The following is a 20,572-nucleotide window of genomic DNA, read 5'->3' as shown; positions in this document are numbered from 1 at the left end:
ACAATTAATTATACCACCATCAGTACGTCATTGATTGTTATCGAGCCGGATTTCGCATTGGAATTGATCGTGTAAACGTTAGTGCAGCTGTTCATTAACAGTTAATGATGTAAAGTTTGTCCCATCGCATTGGTATTACAGTGAGGGTAGCAAAATGTGGAAGTCTGGTCAATCGTATTTTTACTATTCCGTCGATAAGGAAGTAGTATTCTACCGGTAAACTAACTCAACTTCGTCGGATAGAATCTGGGCCTGGGGCTCCGAGGTCGCTCGGTCGAAGAGTAGCTGCGCCAGCGAAGGGAATAAATTTACACAAAATTTGCGACTGCAACGTAAGTTTACACATAGAGTCTACATAATCATTGATAATAAGTCGTTGTGTTGATGAAATTGCAAGACCCACGGGTATACGGGTCGAGGACTTCATTATAACGGGAGTCCACTGTAAACTCTACTATTAAATAGGAAATAATGGGCCAAATAATGTCAGTGTCTTGATGTTGTAATTCTGTATGTGGGCAGGGGTTGCACACTTGACCGACAAGTTTCTATGTCTAATTCCGCGAAAAACTTCTCATTTATTACAATACTAACTAACGTTATAGTAGGCCTAACTTGTTAGGCCTAATGACATTTGCTGGGTCAGTTTTTCGTCGTTTAAAAACTGACCAAGCAATAATGTCATTAGGGGCCTACTATAAATGAGAAGTTTTTCGCGGAATTAGACATACTTGTCAATGCTTGTCGGTCAAGGCTATACACACTAACTTGTTTAAACGTTAGGTCGTTAGATTGTTTGTACTGTAGATCAAATCCATTTTTTTTTTCTACTGCCTGGACCCTGGTCAGACAGACAGGTCAGACAAGTAAATTTTGATCTATTGACATCTAACTTTAACTCACTAACAGAGCGCTTCTAACGTTATTTAGACAGAAAGATCTGGCTGGACCTGTCTGTCCGGAGGAGTCTTTTATTTATTTATTTACAGGGCTGCCAACTCTGGAAACTAGTTGAGAGTGAGACTCCCATCATAGGCCAATGCTATAATTTAGATCCTGAGTCAAAATGCGTGAGATCAATGGAAATGCATGCAAATGAAATAAAGTTTTAGAGTGAGAAAGGACCAAAATGCGTGAGTCTCACGCTCAATGCGTGAGAGTTGGCAGCCCTGTATTTATTTTTTAACATTATTGCTCTCCTCCATAGTAGGAGGGGATTCTGTGAAGCCAGATGCAGTCTTCTTGGAACATATCCCCGTCGACCAGATATTTTTACAAAATGATCTTTTGGTCAAACAAGTACAAATGTACATCTAACCTTTTATAGGTACGTATAGTTGGTCTAGTTTTTCATTTTTTTATTCCTCAAAAAGTTACTGGTCCGACAGTGACTTTTACTGGTCCTGGACCGTCAGACCAGTGCCACAGTGTACAGCATTGCTTTTAAATAGGCAGATATCACTCAGGAAGCTACTGTTACTGTATGTCTGGCATTGCTGGAATAAATTCTAATTGAGTCTAAGTAAAACTAGACCAAAGAGGTAAGTGCATGATACAACTTCTAAAACTCAGCACCAGCAAACTGTGTAACTATGCCGTACAGTAACCCCGGGGCGCATACGTGTTTGGGTGGCCAGTTCGACTTAAATTATACACTTGTAAAACTATGGTAAACAGAGCCTGTCAGAGGCATACATGTCATAATAATCTAAACACACATGCCATTTATACCAGTGGCCCTAGTGAAGACTTCCATGGACCATGTACCTTTGTCACAATGGAAAAAAAAAAAAAAAAATTGGTTTTTTTTTCCTCAATATTTTGAGCATGATTTATGTTTACGCTGCTTTGGAGTCATTCTTTACTTTAGTGCAATATACTTACAGCCTGTTCCTGTGGAGGATGTCTCACTGATATGTCCTTGCTCCTTGGAGCTAGCCAGCTATTTACATGCAGGCCTGTAGCATGTAGCAGCCTATCAGTAGCATATAGTGAGTATCCCCATAGGAAGTCCCTTACAGCAGATCTATCAATGTCCATGTTGCCCATACACTCCTCTGTTTCATTTTTACATCGTATACTCGCTCTCCCTCTCTTTCTCTATCTCTTCCTCTCTCTTTCTCTTTCTGTCATTCTCTCAATCTCTAAGTTATCTTTCTCTTTCTTTATCTTTATCCATCTTTAGTCACATTTCTCTGACCCTTGACCTCTGACCTTTGCCATGGGGGAGCTGGGGGAGAGGCAGCAAGTACTGGACGCCATGTTCCGTCAGTACGACCGGGATACCAAAGGGGAGCTCACGCCCAGGGAGCTGCAGCAGATGCATGAAAGCCTCAGGATCGGTGGCATCAGCATTCCACAGGTAAACTATAAATGACGTCTTTTCAATTGTTTTCATTCTTCGGTTGTCTATCCCTTTCTGAAGTCTACAATCGCAAATGAATAATTACATAGTACTCTGTCTTGTTTGAAAATATTGCTTGTAGATTGAAATGAATTCAGTTCCTGGTGTGAAGGCAGATATACATTGTAATTCAGTATCTGAACGACACAAACTTCTTTATTACCACCTTATTCTTCACGTACATGCCCATGCACATTCTTGATTTTGGTTGATGACCCCAAAACTTACCCTTGAATCAAAGTAAGACAACCAACTCCTAGGGCGCGACATTGTGCAAGTTTCACATGTTTTCCAATTGATATCTTATAAATTAAGGAAATACACAGTTCCTGCTCATTTAGTCTCACTTGTCCCAATTTTGTGAAAAAGAGCAAGCTGGCAGATGTGCAGATTAATGAATACGACACAGTTACATCTTAACTCTCTGTTTGTTGACGGTATTTACAGCCCTGACTTAAACCAATCCAGCATTTTTCCCCTTTTCATTGGAGCAGTGAAATCAGACTCAGAGCAACATAGACAATATTCTGAAATGTGACAGTACAAGTAAAACTCTATTTTCCTCTCCCCAAACTTCCTCTCTTTCTGCTACAATGTAGGTTGTTGCATCCATGGCATATTGCTGTGCCTTCCAAGACACGTGCGACCCCAGCGAACTCTTCGCTGTCCTCCAGGAGATGGACAGGAGGTACTTCCTGCTCCAGGACTTCCGCTGGGAGTTTGCTTTCCTGGACCGAGAACAGAAGGGCTTCATTACGGAGGAGCAGGCAAGGTATTACAAAAGTGGTTAGACGAAGTGGTGTGTTGTAAAGGTGATACGACATTTTGCTCCTGTGGCAGTTGCTCCGGTCTCATTTTCTCCAGGGACTTAGGGTTGTGTTAGGGTTTGGGGTCTAGTTTGATGTGAGAATTAGGGTTAGGATTACATTTGTGAGTAGGTTTTATGATTGGTCTAGTCTTCAGATATTCCATTGGAGCAATTGCCGCAGGAGGAAATGCCATGGAACCGTCCTGAAAACAAATTGAATTTTTTGTTTTTATTCTGTTCGTCCCCATTGCTCCCATTATTTGGTTTTACAGGTGAGCCTTGGATATTTGAAATCATCATTACCATCACCTTCCACATCTCATTACACAGGGCTCGACACTAACGGTGGCCCGGTGGCCCGGGGCCACCAAAAACGCAAGTCGGGCCACCAAAATTTCGGAAATGAAGAATGGGGTAGCCTGATCGGGCCACCAAAAAAGGTCGGATGTTTGCCTTTGGGCCACCAAAAATAAAAGTTAGTGTGGAGCCCTGCATTACAGATTAGATAGTTACTCCAAACAGCTGTCTGTCCCTCTGTCACTCGTTCTGTCTGTTGGTGCATTTGAGCACTCTCCTTAAGCAAACTGTACCGTACCGTACCCACACCAGAGGAGTGCTCGAACGCTCCTAAAGTGTACCATATCTACTGTACCAAGCCAAAAGTGGACCACTTCCCAGTGCGCTCTAAAAGGGTACCTAAAACGTACCAAAAGTTCACATGTGAAGAATGCATGTATCATGCACATATATCATAATGCAAAGAGTAAATTCTCTTTGTTTGGGACATCTGTAAGAGGTTCAAGCATGTCAGGTGAATGACCCTTTTACTACAAAATATGTGACCACTTCTAAAAATAACTTGAGGTATGCCTTCTCTACAGAGCGCTCGAATGCTCGAAATCTGGCACAGTTTAGTACGGTACGCTTTAGTTCAGTTCGCTTTGGTTTGCTTTAGAGCGCTCAAGCGCACCCTTTCTCTTTATCTCCAGCATTTATCCACCGTTCTCTCCATAAATCGTATTGTAACACATTGTCAAGTTTTCAACAATCACTTCGCAAAAAAAAAAAAAAAAAAGACAACATCCTTTTAGATCAATCATAACATCTTCAGGATAACACATACGGTATTGAGCACACCTTCACACATTGTTCATCAGAAGATGGTTTAGCTCTAGAATTTCTCCTGTTTCCTCTGCTGCATCACTTTTATCCTCCTTCTTTACCAGATTCATGTTTGAGGCGGTCCACGGCAACCTCTTCTCCCGCCGGCGCTGGGAGCGCTTCCTGAGAAGCCGGGCCGTACGGGGCAGCGGAATCAGCTTCGAGGAGATCGAGGTGGACCTCTGCAACATCCCCAGTCGGCAGGAGATTGCAATGGAAGAGTATGAGGAGCTGAGGGAGAGAGAGGGTAATGGATCCATTGCTTCTTTCCACTGTTTTTATTGTTTCTTTTTGTCAAAGCAATATCTGTTAGCCTTTGGGATGCTTCCTACACAGCATTGTATATATAGGACTACATCTTCCTTTCATCATGAGATACAGTTCATCGCTACGTATAGTTAAAAGTTGTGTTTGAGTGCTCAAAAGCCATGTGACAGATTGGGAGCGTTCAAGCGCTGTATTAAAGGTATCATACAATTTGTACCTCAGGAGTACACAATATGGACTTGAGTCAGTGGTGTCACACATTTTATAGCAGTGGCGTCATACACCTGGTTCATTTTACAAAACTTATTATATCCCACAATATTTGCATGTTATTGTTGTTCCCATGTTTTTGTCAAATGGAACCTGCAAGAAATTCCCAAACCTGGAAATGTATGTTTCACAAAAGAATTAGACACCTGACATGATTATTGGGGGGGGGGGGGGGGGAGAGAGGTTGGTGGCAGGAAGGACTGTTTGCTTACAAAGTAGGGATGAAATAGCCCATGCCATACCTTGACATTGTAAGATTGTCCGCTGCGTACATCCTGCGTTCAATTCCGAGAGTAATACTTGATTCTTTCATTTTTCATTTGTGGTTCCCCCCCCCCCCACCCCCAACCCACCCCCCCCCCACCCCAGAGCGGAATAAGAAGCACGACGAGAAGCGGCAGCGAGAGGAGGAGGCGAGGGAGGCTCGACGGAAGCAGCTTGAGGATGAGAAGAGGAAGAAACTGGAGGCGGAGAGTAAGAAAGGGAATGAAGAGAGGAGGAGGAAGAAGGAAGAGGAGGAGAGGCTGCAGCAACAGCGGGAGCTGGAGCAGAAGGAAAGGGAAGAAGAAGGTGAGAGCTCATCAACCCTAACTGTTGTCTGTTTGCTGATTGGTATTTACAGCATGTTGGAGTGCTATCATTACTGATTGGCACACTCCGATGTCTGCAAACTTAGGTGTCAATGAAAATAGGTTACCTTTATTATCCCCTTAATCCCCATTATTGAAGTGTGCATTTAACTTCCTGTTAGACTGAGGAAACCTGTACAAAATTTTGTCTCCCGTAAATTTCACTGGAGAGTATCTTGCCATTGTGAACTGATATGGTGGTGATGACTGTGATGGTTTGCTAAAAGTGTCTCCCAAAGTGTGTGAGATGGGAATGAGACTAGCAGGACACTTTGTGCAGCACCAAGAACTATCTCCCAATCCCCTGATACTCTTGGAGCCTAAACAGGGTGTTGTTGGAAGAGGGAGAAGTAGGACCACTTTACATCTGTATATTGAAGATCGACACAGGCCTTGATAGCATTAGTGAACTGAGGACAGCCATGCTAGATGGGCAGGTTTGGAGATGCTGCTATGTTCATGGAGCCCGAGATGGCGTATTCTAAAAACAGTTCATGTACAATAGGACCTTGATTACCCAGCCATCAATTATCCGGATTCGCTGTTACCTGGACTTTGAATGGCTGATATCTTTTTTCATGTATTTTCAGTGCCAAAACTCACTAAAACAACCACATGTTCAACCAGTGTGCAAATGCATGATGGGACGTATTTCAGTCATTGCAGAGAACTGTAACTTTTGAGTCAATTTGTGAGACAATATGTCATTGACTGATGCCGTGCTTGTCACTGGCACTGAGTGCACAGCAATGGTTACAGTACAATGCAGTGGCAGTATTCAACTAGCCGCAAAACAATCAATCTCATTGATGGTCAATATCAATCAAACAAACAATACATGAAGGGACATGCAGGGATATTTCACTTATATTTTGTTTCATTTCTGTATCTTTTGAAGTATGAAACTTGACAACGCCATGCAGATAATCATAATACTACAATAATAGTAAATTGGTGGATGTGTATACCTGATACTCGAAAGTGCTGTATTTGAGCATAACTCACTTATCTGGCTAAATTGATTATCCGGAGGCCCGCTGCTCCCGACGTGGCCCAATAATTGAGGTCCTATTACAACGCTGCACACTGGCACTGGTCCAACAGTTCCCGACCAGTAAAAATCACTGTAGGGCCAGTAATTTTTTTTTCAGGAATGGACCAGTAAGAAATAGAAAAACTGGGTACCAACTGGTCCAACAGATGGGTCGGACCAGTAGAAAAAAAAAAATGGGTTTGTATGCAGCCTTGCCTATTGTAGTAGTATGTTACTATCACCACGTCTTTTACACTACTTTCTTCGCATCTTCTCCAATTCTCTCTGCCAGAGAGAGGCAGGCGAGAGGCTGAGGAGCGCGAGGAGGAGAGACTTAAGAAAGAGATGGAGGAGAAAGAGAAGGAGCGACAGCGAGAGCTGGAGATCATCGAGGTGCAGCAGGCCCTGGAGGCCCAGAGGGAGCTGGAACGAAAGGCTATCGCCCTGCAGGAGGAGGAGAGGGCCGAGGAGGAGAAACTCAAGAATGTGGAGGACGAGGCTGAGGTGTGCTGCTGCTATTTTCTTGTCCTGCCAAGATCAATTATTAAACACATTATTTACCATTTGCAAATAAAACAAAAACCCAGCTGTTGTGCTTCAAAATACTTCTAAACTGTGAGTTAGGGATAGGAACAACCAATGTAAAAAGTTTAATCAGTGTAATTGATGTTGAGTATTGTTAAATATACAAAATGTGAACAATAGTTGATAATAAAATTGTTTCTAGAATAAACCATCTACAGTTACAGTTTATTGAGAAAAATACAGATATCTCCTTCTAATTTAGGCTTTATTGCAAAAATTTTGTATGATAGAATGTTTTGTGGTACAACAAACCAACACATATGCATTAATGTTGTATCTTGAATTTTTTTTTTTTTTTTTTCAAATCGCTGTTCCCAAAGGTAAACAGGACCTTTAACCCGTTTCTGCCGCAATTCTCCCACCGCCTTCAATGCTCCCAAACAAGATTCTTTTTGCCCGTCAACGGAGAACGGTCAGGCTGGTAAACCCACTCTGCGAAATCAGTTAAGCGGTAAATGTAGCCCCTTTCCACGGTCAACTATATGTGGCATGGAACAATGAAAATATCGATCGGGCATATGGTATGAATAGAGTGAGCGCTGATGGCCTCACAGACTCTTTTGTTATACGCAAAACGAGGCATCTGAATGGGGTCAGCGAACACCGAAATCTACTTAGCTCAACCTTCATTGTGATGCACATCTGCATAAAATATCATAACAAGCACATACTGCATCTGAAAAAAAAAAGAAGTAAATTATACTATATGCAGTTTTCCTAAAAGAAAACAAATGCATGTCTAGAAGAAACTCTAATCTTCTATCAAAGCCATTTTTCTTGGCAGTATAACAGAAATTAACGTGAATGTAGGCCACAAATGCAGGCACTCTTGTCTACATTTTGGGAACCTGGTATACCAGGTTCCCATAAGGAACAGGTTAACCTGTTCCCTACCTGGTATGCCAGGTTCCTGTGGAGTCAACTCATATGTGGGAACCTGATATCAGGTTCTTAAAAAGTAGACAGTAGTGTCTGCACTTCTGACCTAATTTCATGTTTATTTGTCAATATGCTGAATAGGAAAATGACTTCGAGTTTAAAGATTAGAGTTTCTGCTATCAATATAAGTTCTTCTTTATCAAACTGTATGACATTATTTTTGTCTAATTCAACTTTTTTCATTGGATAAGTGCTCTTGATTTGCTATAAAACACTCAAGATGTACATAGTGATCGAGGCTGAGCTCACCAGATTTTGACTTTCACTGACATGTTTTGTGTGGCCTTACGGTGTATAACAAAAGAGTTTACAAGCCCATCAGTGCATGCTCTATTCATACATGTAATCTCAAGTCCAATTGAAATGTCCCATTGTTCAATGGCACATGCAGTTGACCATGAAAAGAAGATACATACATGTACTGCTTGACTGCTTTCGCACAGGTGGATTACCAACCTGTTAGTTCTTTGTTGACTGGCAAAAAGAATCTTGTTTGGGAACCTTGAAGGTTCTTAGAGAATTGTGAAAGGAATGTACCACAGTGTAAACCCGGTTGTGGGCCTCATTATTCTGAGACCACAACACATGAACCCTTTTGAGAAACTCTCTTTTTCAAAGCCGTTTAACTTTTTATAGAACCTTTTATGGTAGAAATGCAGTACAGCAAAGTTTTATAGGAAAATTGCAAGCATTGCTGTGATGTAGATTTTATAACAAAGCTTCTGTGTATGGCTGTTTCCTTGCAAAAGGCCAGCATCCAAAACATAACCCCTAAAAAACAGACTGCAAACATATGAGGGGTTTGTTTGCAAAAACCGATAAGTCCATTTTTGAAGATTTTTAAGTACGATCTCTGTCATACAGTACAAAATAATACCTTTTAAATGATATATTGGTCACTACATATAAAGGTATATTTTTGAAGTTATGGTCAAAAGAAGCAAAAATTTTCTTATTATTCTCTTTATTTTTCTTGACCTTTAATCGCAAATATCTCCATTTGGCAAATATGGACTTATCGGTTTTTGCAAACGAACTCTTCATATATTCATGGTCATGACATATGTTATGAACAGGCCTAAAAGTCAAGAGGCGCATGACTTTTTGAAGACACAACCTCAACAGAAAATCAGAACTCACATGCAAATATCCCTATGGAACGTGGCTATTCGGTCATCATGCGCTGCAAGTTGTGTGTGGAATGGAATTCACATGTGATGCTTACTAGGCATACTGCAACTTGTTAATCATTTTGTGCACAGTAGTGTGTTTGAGTGAAATATACAAAGTGGGTAGGCCGTCGACAGTCAGGCATGTGATTGAGGCACAAGTAGGGTCGACGTTGCAGAGTAACTACTTAATACCTATGGACAGATACGTGTTGACAATATGTGGTCATATTGTTGCATGATGCCCCAGATTAGCGGACTGAAAGATTCCATTTGTCAATCATACAGAACTGAAATTAATTCATGTTTAAACATCACATTTTTTTTCATATAGTACATCATCAAATATTTTCACAGGGCTCTGTGTTTTTGGTTGCACTTGCTTTTAGTATGTAAGAAATATGTTCTATGCAATTGTTCTTTTCAAACATTCTACTCTTGGTTTCATGATGGCAAATGATATTTTTTTTAATGACACATGCTGATGAATAATAAAAAAGAAGCACTCAAGTTCGACAAAGTAGAGTCCTGTATGGAACCTTTGGTAGAAACAAAATAATAATGAAAACAAAGCATGTAGATTTCTTTTCTTCACATAGATATTTTTTGTCAACAACTACCACAATGATGAACATCTTCTGTACTGTTGATTTTTTTTTTCCAGTCATTATGAAAAGGATAGAGAAGGTTACACTGTGCCCTCTCTAACTGTAAGGAAGGATTAATCCTTCAATCTCAAAATGAGTGCTGTGATTATGAAAAAAAAACCAAACAAACAAAAAAAACAAGAGAGAAAGGAAATTGAAGGGCTTTCCATTTCATATTTAAATCTACACCTGAAGGTTATTGCATTCAACATGTTTGAAATCTTTTTTTGTTTTTGTTTCAGGAAGCTGCAGACAAAGCCAAGCAGGCTGAAGAGGAGGCTAAGAAGGCGGCCGAGGCTGTGAAGAAAGCAAACGACGCCGCGAGCAAGAAGGCTGCCGAAGAGGCTGAAAAGGCTGCAAAGGAGAAGGCTAAACGTAAGTTCGCTTTCAAGTGTGGATGCAGAAGAGAGTGGAATATCCTGGTTTGAAATCAGAATACAACAGTGCGTATATTTCTCCGAAAAGGAAATATATTTACAAAAGGGACCCCGAGACAGAGAATTGTTTCTTCATTTCCCTACATTACTTGACGATTCTTGATGTGCCATGACCACTGATCTCAAGTATCAAGTATCTGGATATCTCATTGGCCAATCGCTCTGAAGCCACCACGCTGCCATCTAACCATGCACATCTCCCATACACTTGCATACGGAACTCAAGACATCACATGATCTGCTGAAAAAATGCCTGCAAGTCCCCATGCAGTGTGCATGGTAACATGGCAGCGTGGCGGCTTCACTTGTTTGTTTATATAAGAGCATGAATGGGTCAATGAGATATCCAGATACTTCCAATAGAGATCAGTGGCCAAGATGGAGAATTATTTCCCCATTACCCTGCATTGCTATTACACAATATTCTTGATACGCTCAATAAACAGATGAAGCAATATCTTCTTGATCACATTTTACCTTGGTCATAGTTGGGAGAGTTTATTGTTGATTCTCAGTATTTTGCTGTCCCTGGTGCATCTATGACAGCACAAAGGAGACAAGAGATTTGTCAGTTCGTGATTAGCCTTACCATTATTATGATTTCTGTTGTTAGAGTTATCAAATTGTTACTATTACCATAATCGTTATCTTTAGTGAGAGTAATATACTGTAAAACATATTTTCGAGGCATGAAATTTTCGAGAGTTGCCTCTAACATTCAATGCGTATAGTGTAGACAAGAACTTCCACATGCATTTTAATTTTGCGAATCCTGGCTCTCGCGAAATTTGCGAAATTAAAATGCACATGAACATTCCTCGTTTTACAGTACTTAACTTTGTTGTCTTTTTTCATATCCCTCGTTGACTGCATTATTGTTGTTGTCATGGATGTGGATAATGATAGTTGTATTGATTGCTGGCATCTCGTGAATATCGCCCTATTTGGTTGAGGATGAAAACGCTTGTTGAATTGTTTGTCGTCCTCCAGGCGAGCGTCACAACCGGATCCGCAAGGAGCTGAAGGTGGCGATCAAGGAGAAGGACAAGGCCAAGCTGCAGAAGTCAGTCAAGGAGTTCAAGGAGAACAAGCTGGCAGACACTGAGGGAGACCTAGCCAAGGCAGAGAGCATTCTCAAGAGATTCAAGGCCCGGGATGGTCAGTTGAAGAACAACTTTTTTGTTCCATGAATAATGTAATGAGGGGCATTGTTTTTGTTTGTTTGTTTGTTTGTTTGTTTGTTTTGTTTTGTTTTGTTTGTTCGCTTGTTTGTTTTGTTTTGTAGAGTGAATGTAGTAACAGAGGTTTTTCTTTTTACTTCCCATTTTTTTTTTTAGGCTGCTGTTTTTTGTTGGTTCTTGTACATTCATGCATAATGACTCGGTGTGATTTACAACAGTGTGATGCAGTTGAATTTCAGTTCTGTTCAGTTTACTGGTACTACAGCTCAATAGTCAGTCCAGTTCAGTGCATGCAAATTTGAAGCCACTCACTTTTATCCATTGCCATTAAAACTAAGACATACTGGTAGTATGAGAAGGGTTCAAAATTCATCTTTCATCATTTGGAATTTGCTTGCAGGCACATCAAAAGAGTCTACCGAGAAACTTGTACTTGGGTGAAGCGATTTTGCCAAGATAATAAATTGTTTTGGAGTGTTTTCAGATCAAAGGTGTGAAATGATTTTGATCATTGAATACAGCTTTTATTCCAGAGGAATGATACCTGTCCAGCAGTGTGGGTAGGTAGAATGTTACGTGACGATTGATCGTGCCCTAGCAGTCTATATTTCCCAACAAGCTGCTTGTAATTCACTGTCGTGCAGAAAATCAGTTTATACTGTTGTGGCCCGATTTGTCAGTTATCGAAAATTGTAGCGAAAAAAGCTGCCGAAAACTGCTTATCCAATAGTGGCGAGCCAATGGAGTAAAATGGAGTCAAAAGGGGCCTGAGCTTTCGATCCTAGCGGAATCTTTGTCAGAGGCAAAATAACAAACAGGCAGGGAAAGCAATCACATATAAGGACTTCACACAACAAGAGCAGTCAGGGACAGGCTGGGTACACAGAACAAAGAAAACAAAAGGGGAGGATTGGAGGTCATGGGCAAGGAGTCCATAACAGGTAAAGGGAGGGGGATTAGAGCAGGAGGATGGACAGACAAAAGGCAGAGAAGGGTCAGTGATGATCCCAAGGACAATGGGGGCAGCCTTTGAAGGATAGGAAGAATAGGAGGCAACATCAAACAAGATGAGGAACAACAGAGGGATAAAGAAAGGAAAAGAGTGAAATAGCAACAGCATGGGGGTGCTTAGCAAGCAGCGAGCCCTAATAAGGTGTACCAAGAGGAGGCAACAAAATGAAAGTGAGAGTCAACCAACAAATGCAAGTTATCAAACATATCAAAGTGACTCCATTATCGAAAATTGATCACAAAGTTTACGTAGCAACCACGATTGGGTATGCTCAGAGACTGTTGTACTTCCTGTGAACCGTTTTGGCTAATATTTAGCATTTCAGTCATTACCCAACTGAAATTGTGTGAAAGCTTTATTTCACACAGTTCTTATGCATATGTGTGCATTTAAGAGCAAAAATCAACAGCTCTGTGGACATATTGAAAACTATGTTTTCACTTTAAATCTCTTTTGGACACAGACCTCATGAAAGCCATGGACAAGCGCAATCTGGAGGAGCTCGAGAAGGCCATCAACTTTGTCAAGAAGCACGGCTACGAGGCTCACATGCCGCAGGAGATGATCCAGGCCAACAAGATGCTGCTCTCGCTCAAGCGCCTCAAGCGACTGCGCGACGAGATCCTCAACCTGAAGCAGAGTACTGTGGCTGAGATCCGCAGCTACTCCAAGCCACCGCCCCAGGTCCACAAGGTCATGATCTCCACCTACTTGTTGCTAGGCAACAAGGAGAAACAGCTGCAGGTGAGTGATGGGAGTGGTGGAGGTTTGGGGGGTAATTTGGGTTAGGGGGTGATGGGGGTTAGGGGTGATAGGGTAGGGGGTGATGGGGGTAGGGGGTGATGCAGGTACTGTATACGCTATATATTTCGCGTGGGTTTTGTTTTCGCGAATTTCGCGAGTCAGGAGCTATTCGTGAAATTAACAACACGCGAAAATATTACCTTCTAAAATGAATCCCTTGCCTTGACGATACGATCATTTTACGGCTTACCGAACAGACCATACTGGCTAAGCTTGTTTACGTACATATAGCATGTCCACGTCTAACTAATTTACTAGAATCTCTAGTATACACAGCCCAGTCGCTGTGGGAGCATTCGTTGCTAGTAAGGTGAAAATTCACACTTTCTTTGCCACTTCATATTTTCTCCGGTCCCCCAATCGCGAATTTAACTACTCGTGAAAATGTGTGACAGCGGCAATTCGCGAAAATTTATGCACGCGAAAATTATAGCGTATACAGTATGTGATGGGGTGATAGGGTAGGGAGTGATGGAGGTCAGAGGTGATGGGGTGATAGGGAAGGGGGAACCACCCTTGAGTCAGATCAATGAAAGTCCAGGTGCAGCATCACTCATGATTGAATTTTCTTTTTCTTTTTCTCCTTTTTGAGGGAAGCTGGCTGACTTGCATTACTCAGTGTTTGAATATGCAACTTCCCATACAAAGATATACAAGTACATTTGTAGTTTGGAATGGCAACATTGAATCTAATTCATGTAAATATCATGACTAAAAAGCGTGGAATCTTCAGAAATAAAAAGTGCATACGCTCTCTCTCTTCTGAAACTGTATCAAACTGTAATCTATCAACAAGTCACACGTAACCAAATCTACCCTTTTATATTGCTCTAACTTTTGTGTGAAGCATATCAGTCAGAATTCACAAAGGTAAATTAGATTTTTATAGTCCACAGACTATGCAGATTTGGTATGCATGAATCTGCATGACATTGTGCGTGTGGCGACAGAGACCCAATAATGAGCGTACACTGACGCACGACTAAATGTCAGCACTGGATGTGATAAAAAGTTGTATATATCCCTTTTGCAAACACGTGTTATGAAATTTTGCATTGTTGAAGAATAATGCTTCCAACATCTTGTGTAAATCTTACTCCAATACACCTCAGAGTTTTCTAAAAAATGAATATGAAAAACCCATGTCACTCGAGAATGCCCTCCCCTTTTAAACCAAGAAGAATGTTTGGAATTTTCTTCTTTTTTTTTCTTTTTTTTTTGGGGGGGGTCCGATAATTCACTGGAAATCTATAGTAATATTTCCCCCTCTATCACAACGAAGCTTCCACTTTCATTATTTTGAGAAGAGGTCTTAATTACCTACCTCCACAATATACCAGATTATGAATGGAATCTAATAATCAGGGCTGCAAAAGGGACGCACAAACTTTGAACTTGTTGAGGATGAGTGCTATACTCAGGCAGGTGTCTGTGGGAAATTTGTGTCGTAGCAAAATCAGTCCGTCCTCATCGGGTTAAGAGTGTGAATCCAGGTGACTGTTTTACTGTTTCTGTGCTCATAGTTTTCCCACCTTCCTTTCCTCAAAATCCACCCAGGACTGGAAAGGAATGCAGGCCCTTATCGGCAAGACGGGCAAAGAAGGGCTGAAGCGGCGGGTCATGGAGTGCGACCCAAACAAGATCCCCGTGGCGACTGCAGAGCGGACCAGCGCCATCTTGGCTGCATTCGACCTGGAGCAGGTCAGGGACGTCAGTGCTGGCGCAGCTGTCTTCTATGCCTGGGTAAGTTTGATTATATTGATGCTACCATTTGTGACCCGCTACAACAAAAGTATCCGAAAGCCGGGGGAGGTCGACATTCTGAAAATGACATGACATTATTGCCTTACTCTTCCGCTTTAATTGCATACAAAACATGACTCATAAATGTGCTTGGTTGCAGAAATATCAATGTTTTTAAGAGAGCATGTCAAGTGGTCTAGGAAATTGGCTTTTGATGACATAAATGGTATCCCAGGGTACCAAACAAAAATCAGCCATTTTGTTGAATTATTTATTTTTTTTAAAAGGTTGTACCCTGGGTGCCAAAAAGAGGAAATTAGTTTGGTGCTGGAGCTAACGCGCGCTACTGCACTGCATGCACTGCACTGAAGCACACGCTAGTGGTATCGCAGCTTCCATGCATGCATAGTATAACATGCAGTGGCATGGGAATGACTATGTACACGCACACACAGTGCATGCATTTTTCTCTGGCTGTCCTCGAGTGGACGTGAGGTGGCGCTACACAACGCGGTTACCTGGGGTACTACGGTACCCCGGGGTAAACGCGTGATGCATCATTTCGAGAAAACTACCTTCCAAGTTTTCCTTCCCAAATCGTAATTGAGGGGAGATAAGACAGTTTTCACCTGTTGACAATGGAAGATAGGCCCCAGTAACCTCCGTGATGCTCATTCAAGCTTGGTGCCAGCGGTCTATGTATGACCAATCAATTACCAGGATGCCATGCACTCACCAATAAGATCACTCTCTCGTTGCTAGGGGCGGAGTCTATCTGCAGCGCTAAATCCAAATCATCGGACACGTTTCTGTTCCGTTTAAACTTAGAAAATCATGGCCCAGAACAATGCTAATTTCTTCCCTTTCCTTTGATCATTAACCTTCTAAATTTCGACAGATAATAGACAAAACATTAGTCTGCAAAAATATGTTAAAAACAGAAAGTCTATGGTTTTGATGGATTCTAATGATCTGATATCAAATTCGATTATTCTCAGCTAAGCCGTCAGCGACTTTTGGATCCTTTTGACGTAGCGGGTCACATTTGATACCATGCATTTTCTCCATGTCTGCATTTTTTTTCATTTGTCAGTGGCGTACAGGAAAAAGAAAGGTTTACTTCTTGGCATACCACTCCTATTGTCACATTTTATTCTTCGTGGAAAACCTCAAATTACGGCAAATGATATCCAATCATAACTAAGCTATAGGGTAGCATACACCTTTTAACAGGCATGCTCCCTACTAATCATGGGCAAAGCTATGACCACATACATCTTCCTTAATGTTCCTGGCTGTTTTGTCTTGGTTATAAAGTTAATGATTTTTTTTTTGGTGATATGTATTTTTTTCTCCAAATGGAATGTGTGTTGTACATTCATTATTTGTTTGATATTTTTGTATGGATTTACTTCAGCTACAGTGTCCATTAAATCCTCATTCCAGTTTTAGCATTTTATAGGCTGTTATTACTTCATCATATTTCAAGCTTTTGTCAGATAAGCATTTACTAATCTTATTTTGACCTCGCAGTCGTAATCATCTTTGTCAAATGTTGATGTTATATGGTTTGTAATTTGTGCATTAATTTGTACTTCATGTACATGCAAGCATTCCTAAGTTAACCTTTGACTTTGGGATGGATTAATGTTACAAATCTGATGGAACAAATGGATTAAAAGTGTTTGAGGGTCACAGAGTGTCTACGGGGTGCATTTGGTTTATACGACAGTCTGTGCATGGCAGTCTTTAGATTTAGTTTTCCCTATCAGAGGAAATCCATGCCTCTTTCTTCTGAGATCTAATTTCTTTTTGATTGCAAGTGTGTGGTATTTGTGGTCATCAAAGGTATCCTTTCTAAACATTGTTGCCAAACAAAACAATAGCATATTTATGCCAATGAACAATCTGTCCTACACCAGTGCATTTTTTTTTTTTTTTCGTTTGAGCAAAGTTTTGTCATGTCATGTCATGATGTATTCCTGCCAGTTATCACTCTCTGATGTAACTTTAAGCTTCTTTACTGAGTTGAAACCTTATCAACCACTACATTATAGCACAAAGATTTACTCTTTTTCTACAATGTAAATTCATGTCATGCCTGGTCATCAGGAATTGCAGTTAATGCATGGTTTACAAGAGTTGCATTATATCTGAAGCTTTGTAACCAGCAAAGTAGTTAAAAATAACTTCAATCTTATCTGCCTTTGAGACAAAATATCAGTTTATACATACAAAATGTGTATACATTGCTGTAAAATCATACAACTTCTGCATAGGCCATAAGTGCCCTAAAGCATCATTGAAAATTAAAAAAAAATATGGGACAACAAACTTTCATATGAAATGTGCACAGTATTGCCACTCCATACAGCAGACCATAAGCCACTTGTTGACTTTGTATGAAGTACCTGTATTCCATGACAGTGCGGTCATTGATGTACATACACACTGTGGCTATCATAATTCCCCAATGGGCTTTGGTGTGCCACAATGAACCAAGTGTACTAGTCAGTATGGAGTCATGAACATCTGAAAGAAGGCTGTGTTTTATGCCTGGATGATCAGAAAAAGAAAAGAGCAATTCAATGGATGGAGTGCAATCAATTGATGAATGCCTTAATCAGATTAACCCATTGAGGAGGAGTTGCTAGGTATACTTGGGCAGGTGTCTATGGGAATTGCATGTTGCAGCAAAATTAGTCCATCCTCAACGGGTTAAGTACACGTTCCCCACCCCTAGGCCTTAGGTCATTACATAACTCAGAAGCCATGAAAGTTATACAATGTATGTATTCTAAAGTATGGGTAAGATTGCTTTAATTATCTTCAATAATACTGCATTTGTCATAAATTTTGTCAATTGTGACATGTAAGAGATTTTGAGTATTTTAGAGCCACATTGACAGAGTAAAAGTTGGCATTATATCACTTTCCACAAGAAAATTAAAAATTTCTTAGCTTAATGACAAAAGCATAATTGTGTCACACGAGGCAAAATTTTTGCTAGTTATTAATGTTGCAAATATCAGTTGACTCACTGAATTTGATAATAAAAAAAAATGCCTGCTGAATATACTGTGTGTATAATATGTACAATATGTTTACCATCACATTTCAGTGCCTTATTACCATCACATTTCATATCGTAATGCTCACCTGTAGTCTGTATATAGGCTTCAAATGAAGCACATGAAATTATATCACTGTTTTCTTCAGTGTTCCTGTAGAGGAGTTTCATTTTGATAGTGCCAGGTATTTTCAAATCTTGTGCACCAGAAGGCTTGTCCAACCTTGTCCAAGCTAGCAACAACTAAAGGCATACCACCTGGTACAGGCTTGTTCAGTATGCTTAGCACAAAGATTAACAAAATACAGTCTGTAATCTGCGAAGCATGTAAAGGAGTTACAAATCACTCTGATCAAGTGAATAGTAAATGCATCCATGCGCTAAGACACATCTAGCAATCCAGTATTCTATAGTTCTCTTTTTTTTTTAATGCTCCATTTTATAACTCCCATTCTCTTGCTAGGTATTTCTCTCTCTCTCTCTCTCTCTCACTTTCTTGCTCTCTTATCTCTCTGTCTTTTTCTTTTCCTATCTTTCTTTCGCTTCTTCGCAATGAGAAAAGAATCTGAAAGAGCATTTGTGGAGAAGTAGTGGAATATTGTGATGTAATGGTATTAAGGGATAACCCTGCCTCACAGGGGCTGCAGACATATCTGATAATCCCTTTCTATAGTTCCTTCAGTTTGATTCAGAATGTTGATAGGTAGTAGACATGCAGCAACCAATATGTGTCTTCGTTGATTGATATGTACACGTGGCAAGAAACTCTGTACTGTTCTTTTTTTTTTTTAAACAATGGGTACCTTCCCATGCACTGAATAAGAATCAGTAAATCTATATGTCTGGGGTACCAGGTGCATGAGTAGATTTACAATATACTCCCAGAGAGACACACAAATGCACAAACACACACACTCACACACATACACAAAATTATCATCCTGTAAAAAAATATACAAAAATCTTTCTCAATATTGCCTTTGTGTATGATGAGTTTTTAGACTCAACCCCAGTTTTCATTATATCACCTTTAATATCGTTTTAATGTACATGTAAAAGTCATGAGAAGCAAAAAAAAAAAATGAATGAATAAATAAACACTTGAGATAAGTGAATTGTACGTGTATAAATATGTAATATAATGTGAATTTAAATATTTAAATATTATCTTATTACTTTCCTGACATTTGTACTTACATGACTCATTCCTCATGCAAAATAACAGTTTCAAATATCGCTTAAGCTCAGTTTGAGTTTCTCTAGATTTTCTGCCCCTGTAATTTGCCTGAAGGCACTGATGAAATATTCCAAACAAAATCCAAAGTACCATATTGTATACTGTATACTCATCTAAATCTGGAAGCGGCAGTAAGAAATGGCTCTGGCACATTAAAATAAACAAATACAAAGACTTAACGAAGATTGCAATGAAAAGAGTTTTGTTTTTCTTCTTCCCTGCAGTCTTCGGCCACGGCAGAGGATGTGGTTGAGAGGGAGAACCAGAAGGCAGCTGGAGCGGATCCCGCGGAGCTGAAGAAGGGATCCAAGACCATCAAGACGGAGATGAAATCCGGGAATCTCACCATCACCATCTAAAATTAGACCAAGCAGCACTCTTCACCTTTACAGAGGAATCACAAAAATATGTTTTAGAGCACTCCCGTTATAACGACCACAGGTATAGCAAAATCTTGCATACAACAAAGTAAGAGTAATTTCCCCAAATAATCATCTATACATCTTTATACAGTGTCCTGTCTCTGTGATGGTCTGGTGTGCTGAAGGTTAAAGGTCAATCCTACTCTTGTGGCACCTTCTACTTCCGCATCCAGGCACATGTGACACAGCCGTCTGTGGTGCAAGTTTTGACTGGATGGAAACACAATCGCTTTCAATATCAACCATCTGTCTTTCTGCGACAAAATATAAATGTTTTGATCATCTCTCATTTCTTCCGTCGCAGTTGATGATTTCCTCTACATGCCTGCCTGGCCCCCCAGATGGTGATTGCTTTTTGTCAGAGAGCAATGGGGGGTGGGGAGGGGGGGAATGCAACAGGAGACTGGAAGCAGAACGTTTCCGTCGCGATTAAATCATTATTATACCTCTACCATCAGTGATGGCCATGAAGCTAAATTGCGATCCTCCGATTGCAGCTGCTCGACCAACTAGAACGAGAGGGCAACAGAGAGTGGCGGAGGGAATGAATGGTAAGGGAGACAGTGAGAGAGAGAGAGAGGGGGACAGAAAGAGAGAAGGAGAGAGAGAAGGTATGAAGCGAGCGAGAGATGGAGCTACAAAAGGGAGGAGAGGGAGGAAGAATGGGAGAGCCAAGCGGTAACCGCACAAAGAGAAAGATTACAAAAAGAACATTTGGATAAAATACATTGTCAGAGAGAGAGAGAGAAGGAGA

General features: G+C 40.6%; 1 protein-coding gene across 1 annotated transcript; it reads left to right on the top strand.

Annotated features, from left to right (window-relative positions):
* Positions 1 to 2,191: 2,191 nt before the first annotated feature.
* Positions 2,192 to 20,072, top strand: LOC140234231 (uncharacterized). The gene is made up of 10 exons (XM_072314291.1): positions 2,192 to 2,362; positions 3,004 to 3,176; positions 4,439 to 4,620; positions 5,280 to 5,480; positions 6,865 to 7,076; positions 10,155 to 10,287; positions 11,340 to 11,507; positions 13,006 to 13,286; positions 14,904 to 15,089; positions 19,621 to 20,072. The coding sequence occupies exons 1-10, from the start codon at positions 2,222 to 2,224 to the stop codon at positions 19,753 to 19,755; spliced, it is 1,812 nt and encodes a 603-aa protein (XP_072170392.1). The 5' UTR covers positions 2,192 to 2,221; the 3' UTR covers positions 19,756 to 20,072.
* The last annotated feature ends 500 nt before the right edge of the window (positions 20,073 to 20,572 follow it).

The sequence above is a fragment of the Diadema setosum genome, chromosome 10, assembly GCF_964275005.1.
Source record: "Diadema setosum chromosome 10, eeDiaSeto1, whole genome shotgun sequence".
NCBI classification, from domain to species: Eukaryota; Metazoa; Echinodermata; class Echinoidea; order Diadematoida; family Diadematidae; genus Diadema; species Diadema setosum.
The sequence above is the reverse complement of the archived record's forward strand: the minus strand, read 5'-3'. Positions and strand labels throughout refer to the sequence as shown.